This window comes from Mandrillus leucophaeus, unplaced genomic scaffold, assembly GCF_000951045.1.
Source record: "Mandrillus leucophaeus isolate KB7577 unplaced genomic scaffold, Mleu.le_1.0 Scaffold299, whole genome shotgun sequence".
Classification (NCBI taxonomy): Eukaryota; Metazoa; Chordata; class Mammalia; order Primates; family Cercopithecidae; genus Mandrillus; species Mandrillus leucophaeus.
This window is the reverse complement of record NW_012103131.1, coordinates 2,314,951-2,324,361: the sequence shown is the minus strand read 5'-3', so window position 1 is coordinate 2,324,361 and position 9,411 is coordinate 2,314,951. Positions and strand designations below refer to the sequence as shown.

The 9,411-nt window shown below is 41.6% G+C and overlaps 1 protein-coding gene across 1 annotated transcript in view; it reads right to left on the bottom strand.

The window, feature by feature from the left end:
- Positions 1–7,023: 7,023 nt before the first annotated feature.
- FAM175B (family with sequence similarity 175, member B) overlaps positions 7,024–9,411 on the bottom strand; it is a 29,109-nt gene continuing 26,721 nt past the window's right edge. Inside the window, exon 12 of the mRNA XM_011986422.1 lies at positions 7,024–9,177. Within this exon, the coding sequence (XP_011841812.1) occupies positions 8,708–9,177 (470 nt within the window). The 3' untranslated portion in view covers positions 7,024–8,707. The remainder of the gene's footprint in view (positions 9,178–9,411) is intronic.

The following is a 9,411-nucleotide window of genomic DNA, read 5'->3' as shown; positions in this document are numbered from 1 at the left end:
AATTTTTGTTTGTTTTTTGTTTATTTGTTGTTTTGAGACAGAGTTTCACTCTTGTTGCCCAGGTTGGAGTGCAATGGCACGATCTTGGCTCACGGCAATCTCCGCCTCCCGGTTTCAAGCGATTCTCCTGCCTCAGCCTCCTGAGTAGCTGGGATTACAGGCATGTGCCACCATGCCTGGGTAATTTTGTGTTTTTAGTAGAGACGGGGTTTCTCCATTTTGGTCATGGTAGTCTCCAACTCCTGACCTCAGGTGATCCATGCGCCTTGGCGTCCCAAAGTGCTAGGTAAAGATGGGGTTTCACCATGTTGGAATCAAACTCCATCTCAAGTGATTCGCCTGCCTCAGCCTCCCAAAGTGCTGGGATTATAGGCATGAGCCACAGCACCTGGCAGTAAATGTTATTCTGACAGAGATGTCAGTACTTTCTTTAAGTCTATAAGGAATAAATGATTAAAGTTGACAAAATAATAAAAGTGATTGGATATATAAAACTGATAAAGCTTGAAAAGGCAGAAAGCATTAGAAAAACAAAAAATGTAAGAGCCTTTTGAAATAATAAAGTGCCAATTCCCAGAAAAACTACTAAATTGTCTAACAAACTACATGAGAACGTATTTGCTGTTTTATGATAAACATAAACAAATATAGTAAACTTTGAGGTCTTTTAATTTACTTAATCCTGACATTTGGCCAGCTGACGTTTGCAAAGTTCTGTGGATTTTAAATAAACAAAAATTAATGAAACAGCCATTCTAACAGTGTTTTCAATACAGTTAATGACAGAGATACTGGCTATGTTAAAACCTAAGTATGATTAAGGCTAGAGAAATTCTAAATGTGGATGCTTTGGGGCCAGCAGAAGTTAAGCGGGAATCCAGCATTGTGAACATGATTGTTGATGATAGAAATGATCCTCTACTTAAACTTACCAAGAAAGCCATTGAAAGAGTTTGATGCAATTCCTATGTCAAATCGTGGTCCAGACTGGGGCGCCATTTAGCTAGCGACAGCTAACTAAACAGCGTGCTGAGAATCTGTAACATCAAAAACTGATTTGGAGATTATTACAATAATATGGTGAATAAATTTATACTCTACCCTTTCATTCAAGATGTATATACATATTTGAAATATCTTCATACATTTTATTTTATTTTTTGAGACTGAGTCTCACTCTGTCACTCAGGCTGGAGTGCAGTGGCGTGATCTTGGCTTACTCCAACCTCCACCTCCCTGGTTCGAGCAATTCTTGTGCCTCAGCCTCCCAAGTAGCTGGGACTACAGGCATGTGCCACCATGCCCGGTAATTTTTGTACTAGCTGGGACTACAGGCATGTGCCACCACGCCCGGCTAAATTTTGTACTTTTAGTAGAGATGGGGTTTTACAATGTTGGCCCTGCTGGTCTCAAACTCCTGGTCTCAAATTATCCACCCGCCTCGACCTCCCAAAGTGTTGGGATTACAGGCGTGAGCCACCGTGCCCAGCCTCTTTATACATTTTAGTGTATTTCAAAAGTAAAAGAACATATATCAGTTTTATTATTTCTAGCATAATTTATGTTCCATACCAGTCATTGAACATTTTTAATATCATTCTGCCTATGGAATGGTGGAGTAGAAATTATCAGCCCTTCTTTTACTTTTTCCCAACTTTTATTATGTAAAATTCCAAACATACAAAAAGGTTGAAAAACTAGGACACAGACATTCATATCCCCATGAGCTACATTCAACAATCTAACCTGTGCCATGATTGTCCTTCTCCGTACATGTGTGTTTTTTGAGCCATTTGAATGTGAGCTTCAGACATCATGACTCTTCACCCTTAAACACACAGCCTGTGTTTCTTAAAAATCAGGAGATTCTCGGCCGGGCATGGTGGCTCACACCTGTAATCTCAGCACTTTGGGAGGCTAAGGCAGGTGGATCACGAGGTCAGGAGGTTGAGACCATCCTGGCCAACACAGTGAAACCCTGTCTCTACTAATAATACAAAAATTAGCAGGGCATGGTGGTGCATGCCTATAATCCCAACTACTCAGGAGGCTGAGGCAGGAGAACGCTTGAACCAGGGAGTCAGAGGTTACAGTGAGCCAAGATGCTGCCATTGCACTCCAGCCTGGCAACAGAGTGAGACTCTGTGTAAAAAAAAAAAAACAAAAAAAATCAGAGACTGATATGTGAGAGGAGACTCGCTCACATATCCATACCATTATTATGCCTAAGAAAACTCACAATCATTTCCCCAAAGGTCCCATGTTTTTTCCAGTTTTTTCAAAGTTGAGGCCAATCCAGGGCGCTATGTTTCTTTCTTTTTATTTACAAAATAGATGGAGCTTTGCTCTTGTTGCCCAGGCTGGAGTGCAGTGGCGCGATCTCAGCTCACTGCAACCTCCGCTGCCCGGGTTCAAGTGATTCTCCTGCATCAGCCTCCACAGTAGCTGGAATTACAGGCACCCGCCACCATGCCCAGCTAAATTTTTTTTGTATTCTTAGTAGAGATGGGGGTTTCACCATGTTGGCCAGGCTGGTCTTGAACTCCTGACCTCAAGTGATCCACCCGTCTCGGCCTCCCAAAGTGCTGGGATTACAGGCACAAGCTACCATGCCCCGCCCAAGCTTGCTTTAAAAGAAGATAGCAGGCCAGGCGCAGTGGCTCGAGTTCAAGACCAGTCTGGGCAACATAATGAGACCCCCATCTCTAAAAAAAAAACTTAGCTGGGCACGGTGACACATGCCTGTGGTCCTCAGGAGGCTGAAGCAGGAGGATTGGTTGAGCCCAGGAATTTGAGGCTGCAGTGGGCTACGATGGCACTACTGCACTGTAGCCTGGGTAACAGAGCAACACCCTGTCTCAGAAACAAAATAAAAAAAACCAAATAAATAAATTAAAAATTAAAAGAGGATAGCAATAACTTTTTAACAGAAAGGGGGTTGATTAAACAAGGGTGTCAAATAGTTGATAATCCTTGAAAGTGAGGAAGGAAAAAATTGTGGTTCTTTTACTGTCTCACTTTTGTATGTCTTTTAAGACTTTCGTATAAAAAATTTTAAAATGGCCGTGTGGCCGGGTGTGATGGCTCATGCCTGTAATCCCAGCACTTTGGGAGGCCAAGGCGGGTGGATCACCTGAGGTCAGGAATTCAAGACTAGCCTGACCAACATGGTGAAACCCCATCTCTACTGAAAATACAAAAATTAGCCAGGTGTGGTGGCGGGCGCCTGTAATCCCAGCTACTTGGGAGACTGAGGGAGGAGAATTGCTTGATCCCGGGCAGCAGAGGTTGCAGTGAGCTGAGATCACGTCACTGCACTCCAGCCTGAGCAACAGAGTGAGACTCCGTCTCAAAACAACAACAAAAACAACAACAACAACAAAAACGGGTAGGATCGCGACAGATTGAGAAGATGAAGAACTCTTTAAGAAGATGTATAAAATGCATCTCCAAACTTCCCATTTTACGTGTGTGCCAGGGATTTACCCTGTGCTTCGTATTTCCAGAGAGCAGTTACTTACTGTTCCCCAATTCCACTCACATACCTTGAAACTATGGACAAAGTCTTTTTTTGTTTGTTTTTAAGATGGAGTCTTGCTCTGTCACCCAGGCTGGAGTGCAGTGGCACAATCTCAGTTCATTGCAACCTCCACCTCCCGGATTCAAGTGATTCTCCTGCCTCAGCCTCCTGAGTAGCTGGGATTACAGGCATGCACCACCACACTTGGCTAATTTTTTGTATTGTTAGTAGAGACAGGTTTCACCATTGGCCAGGCTGGTCTTGAACTCCTGACCTCAGGTGATCCACTCACCTCAGCCTCCCAAAGTGCTAGGATTACAGGCGTGAGCCACCTTGCCTGGCCCTGGACAAGGTCTTCTGGATGATACACATTCTAGTATAGATAAATTATGCTTCAAATCAGTTGAGACCGAATGGCCCCCAACTCTACCAAGCAGAGCCCACAACTGATTGGCCACAACAAATGTCCCAAACAAGAATAGATTTACTCTGCAATAAAACACCTCCCAGATTTGTTTGTGTGCGGACTGGACTAACAAGGGTCTACATCTCCTAATACTTAATACGACCTAAGGGAACACCTGGCAGGAAAGGCATTGTTCAGCATTACAGCAAGCATGACACAAGAATCTTTCAAACAGGCCGGGTGTGGTGGCTCATGCTCGTAATCCTAGCACTTTGGGAGGCCGAGGTGGGCAGATTGCTTGAGCTCAGGAGTTCAAGGCCAGCCTGGCCAACATGGTGAAACACCGTGTCTACTAAAAATACAAAAATTAGCTAGGTGTGGTGGCACACGCCTGTAGTCCCAGCTACTTGGGAGGCTGAGGCAGGGGAATCTCTTGTACCTGGGAGGTGGAGGTTGCAGTGAGCTGACATTGGCAGCACTACCCTCCAGCCTGGGCACTGGAGCAAGACAGAGTCTCAAAAAAAAAAAAAAAAGAAAAAGAAAAAATCTTGCAAAGAGAGTATCTGCAAGATCAAGGAAAGCTGGCCTGATATTTTAAGACTCAAAACATCCATGTTGTAGAAACTTTTGCCTTGAGAAAAATAGAAATAATTGCTCCAGTTTTGAATTACCTTCAGTCTCTGAAGTTATTTCTTAAGTGCTTCTTGGAAATTTAGGAAATGGGTTCTGAACTAAGTAAAGTCGAACAGGCTCCAGATTTATTAGAAAAAAAATCAGTGTCAAGGCAAAACAAAACATGATTTTTATCTGGAAATGAGATAAAGGTTGACGGAAGGGAAGAGAAGAGCATCAACAAGGTTGATCTTATACAGGCCACAGATCTGAAAAATTCAAGCGTGGTAAATAAACCCAGAGAATCCAGAATGTTTCTAGAATCCCCTCTAAGGTGGTGTGCATGAAATAACTCATGTAGTCAGTGACCACCATTTCTGAAGTCTTTTATTATACAAACACTTACTGCAGAAAAATTATAAAATGCAAACAAATGAAAGAGAGAAAAATTATCCATCTTGCCACATCCCAGGACCACATTGTTAACACTTATGTGAATATCCTTCCAGATTGTTTTCTATCAAGAACAATACTAATTTTTTCCCCACAAAAATCAGATCAAACATGCTGTTTGGACACCTGGGTTTCTTCATTTGGTATCTCCATGTAAAGAAATCTTTTTTTTTTTTTTGAGACAATCTCACTCTGTCGACCAGGCTGGAGTGCAGTGGTGTGATCTCAGCTCACTGCAACTTCTGACTCCTGGGTTCAAGCAATTCTCGTGCCTCAGCCTCCCCAGTAGCTGGGATTACAGGTGTGCGTCAACCACACCTGGCTAATTTTCGTATTTTTAGTAGAGATGGGGTTTCACCATGTTGACCAAGCTGGTCTGGAACTCCCTACCTCAGGTGATCCACCCACCTTGGCCATCCAAAGTGCTGGGATTACAGGCGTGAGCCACTGCAAGTGGCCTTGCTTTGTTTGAATAGAGACAGGGTTTCACCATGTTTTCCAGGCTGGTTTTGAACTCCTGAGCTCAAGCGATCCGCCCACCCCAGCCTCCCAAACTGCTGGGATTACAGGTCTGAGTCACTGCGCCCACCCATCTTTTTTATTTCTATCTAAATATTGTTAATGGCTGCAAAGACTATTTCTTCTGGAGTGTATCAAAATTCACCATTCCCCTACATTAGCATTAATGTCACTTCCAGGTTTTTGCTATTAGAAATATGCTGCAATGAGCTTTCTTTTGTTAAGCACTACATTCTGGACCACATGTCACATCTGGCATCCAGAGGGACATTTGTTTGCAGATGTTACAAAGCCTCACTGCTGGAAGGTACTCCTCCCCCCATCTCTAGGGATCAGAAGAACCCCAGAGTAACCCAGTTTGGAGGTACTCTATGTCCGGACTCGCCTTATTTAGGACATTAGGAAGATCACTGTATAAAAGGAAGACAGCTAAGCTAAATCCCAGAACTTTTCCGAAATCTGTTTGTTATAAAGTTGAAAAGTAAACATTTTCCATTATTTATTAGCACTACATTTACGAATCCATTTGCCTTCAGGCTTCCTGCCTGTCTGGCGGAATTCAGGTTTGGTATGGGAAAGGATGAAGCAGATCCTAATGAAAAAAGGAAGATTTTTCAGTAACTGAAATGAAACCTACAGCCAAGGCAAGTCAGACCCAGAACACAGTTAATAACCATTAGTTATTTCCACTGTATTCTTATTTTACATCATCCCAGATTCTTTTTATCTCCTTAAAACACAGACTGACAAGAAAATTTAAATATTTTTGTTAAAGCAGTTACGGTCAATGCCCCACTGTGTCTGCAATTAAAAGAAATATGTATCCTGACTATTTGGGGATGAGATTTCTGTTTTGATTTTACTCCAGAAAAACCAATTACAACATGTAACCGGGCATTTCCAGACTTTGAAGTAAGTAAAAAGAATCCAGTTTCCTTTTCTCCAAATTCTTGGAGATGTCAAGTAGAACCCTAAAAGGCTGTAATTCACACGGTAAAACCCTGCTGAAAACACTCTCCCCTTGCATTTTGGAAGAGATACGTCACTCAACAGGAATGGCTCCCTCAGAATCCAGAATACACTCGTCAGCCAGCCGACCCTTGTTCTCAAGTGATCTCACGATTCCTAAGATGCTCTCAGGCAGCAAGTTCTACAGTATCTCAATTATTAGGGGATCCAGGCTGAGGGGTCACTTTAAACAAGATCAGTTCCTCTTGGAAGATGCCTTGTGGGGACCTTTCCAAGACTCAATTTTATACTCAATTGATACTTAGTTCTGTAGGTAACAAGAAATCAACAGAAACATTTTGGAAACAGAAACTCCTGAAAATCACAGAAACATTTTAGCAAGTTGTGTTCCTGGATGTCTCCTGAAAGCAGCCTGACAAAAACTTTGTATGGAGATGAGTTTTAATGCCCTTTAAAAAGCTCTTTTAAGTCCATTATTAATTGCCAGAATGAGTACACTGAGGAAAGGCCTTGTCCGGTGCTGAGACAGACATTAAAACAATGGTACCATGATTAAATAAGTTTTTTATTGTCACATTTAACTGCTTTGTCAGATATACATTGTAGATTTCAGTATGGCATCAAAATAAAAATATTTTCCTGAATGTCAAAATCTGAACAGAGGAGATGGTAATGGCACTTAAAAAAAATAAATTCACACTGGCGCTGAAGCTGCGTAGTAGGTAGCTGATAAAAACTGGAACACATTTGCAGATAAAGTGGTCTGCAGCGTTTTAAATCAAATGGCAGTGGTGTAAGGCCAACCAAACCAGAAGAGTAGTTAAAAGACAGACCCCCATAGAGGGGCGATCCAAAGAACGGCAGTTCTAGCGTTTCATTTTCGGTCTATATGATACTGTCTAATTTAGTACTGGAACTGGAGCTCAGTGAGTAAATGGCTATCCTATAAACTGAAACTACTTTTTCAGAACCCAGATTTTAAGCCTCTCCAACGACTTCCTTATTCTTACAGGTTTTAACTAGTTCAAAGGAAAGGCAGTTAAACTCCAAGTATTAACCTCTTGGCTGTCCTTGTCATAAATGGCGGGTCTTGCAGTTTCCAAACCAGAAGCCCAACATGCTCCTGAATGTCTTAGTGGTTTCACACGTTGTGGGCAAAACTAGAAAACAAGTAGTCATTAAATAAAAATATAAGTGCATCCCAAGAGAGTCTCTACACATACCGCAATTATTCCCTAAAGGGCAACTTAAAATAAAGTAAGTATGGTTATTCAGCTTGAAAATGAATCTTTTTTCACCAAGATTCCCGAACAGTTTATTATTAAATGTCTTTCCTCCACAAATAAAACTAACACTAGGATTTGTCAGAAGATCTAAATGAGTTATATCTCCTCTGTATGAACTCAGCTAAACCTACCGTGTCTGGAATCTGTTCATTATAAAACTCACTCCTTCTATTCTCCACTGCTGTGTGTCCTCTAAGATTCCATACAGGTGCCAGTGCAACACAGTAGTCACTGTAATCCATCAAGAAAAAAATAATTAATTTATTTTATGACATATTTATTTGGATGATTACTTACTGGTAATTAGTATCTCTACTTTTTTTTTTAAAGGCAACCATTTTAAGTGATAATACATATCAAGCTAGTAGAAAAAAGTTGAAAGCCCTCTCTTTTATTTCACAAAGTCATGCAGACAAGAGAAGGTATATCTGATTTGTTCCAATCAGGTTTCTTGGAATTATCAAAATTTCTTTTCTGGCAAAGATGAATTTGGCTCATCATAGAAAGGAGTTCTTTGAAGGCTGCTGCTAAACTTGTTTCCCTTTGAAAAAGTAAATTTCAAGGCATGATAGTGCAAGAGGTAAGTTTTTGATTTATAGAACATTTATAGACTAATTGTGCTTAGTCTCTAATTTCCAATTTATTTTAAAGAACAGAAACTACGCTGATAAGTTTCACTTTGCCTAAATTTACCAGTACATCCATGAATCGCACCAGAATTAGGACAATTTGATTATCTTACTGATTCTGCCATGAAGCTTGCACACTGTATCCAAAGGAAAAGACCCACGGATGGAGCCTCCCACAGGTTCTGTGCACACGATTCTCTTCTTGGGAGTCAAGGTATCTGAGAAAGCAGTTCCCCCCAGATTAAGTTCTCAAAAACCCTCTCAGTAAGCAATGAAGAAAACCAGTGCTAGGTGGAGAGTTCCTTTTGTTTAGTTAAATCTGGGAGGTCTGAGTGTTCCTGGGGTCCTCGTCGGGATGTGTCACGGGTCGAGAATCTTTCGAATGTGAGTATTCACTATTAGAAGGCTCTGTAGGGTCAATCAAATTTTCATAATCACTGTCGTCTGAATCCTCGCCACTGTCTCCAGCTGCTCTTTGGGGAGGAGGAAGGTCAGCCCCACTTCCAGGATACTTCAGTCCGGCACTGGTGGAAGCATAATTGGAGGAGCCCACAGCTTGAGGTCGAGGCATAAAGACACTCCTTTCCATGCGAGAGTGGCTCAAAGTACTTTCTTGATTGTTTGGGTGAAAATCAGAATAGGGGGGAGGAGGATCAGAAGCCTCTGCATCTCCAAGTGTACTTCTACCTTCAGCTGCAAACCCAGAAGAGGGCATCCGAGGACTGAATGCTGGGTCCAAACTTTCAGACGGCATCTGTCTGCTTAACACTGCCTGCTGCAATCCTGGATGAAAAAAAAAGAATATTCTAACACTTTCTAGATTCTCACAGCTTTTCATCTCAATGTATAACATGGTCAACCCGAATGTTCCGGAAAACAGCAGTGAGGCAATGAAGCTGACTGTTACTATTAATTATTTTACAATTGCATAGTACTTGATAATTTACAAGATATTTCCCTACACATTAATTCATTTAAGGCCATGACAAATTTCTGAAGTGTTATCATTATCGTTAT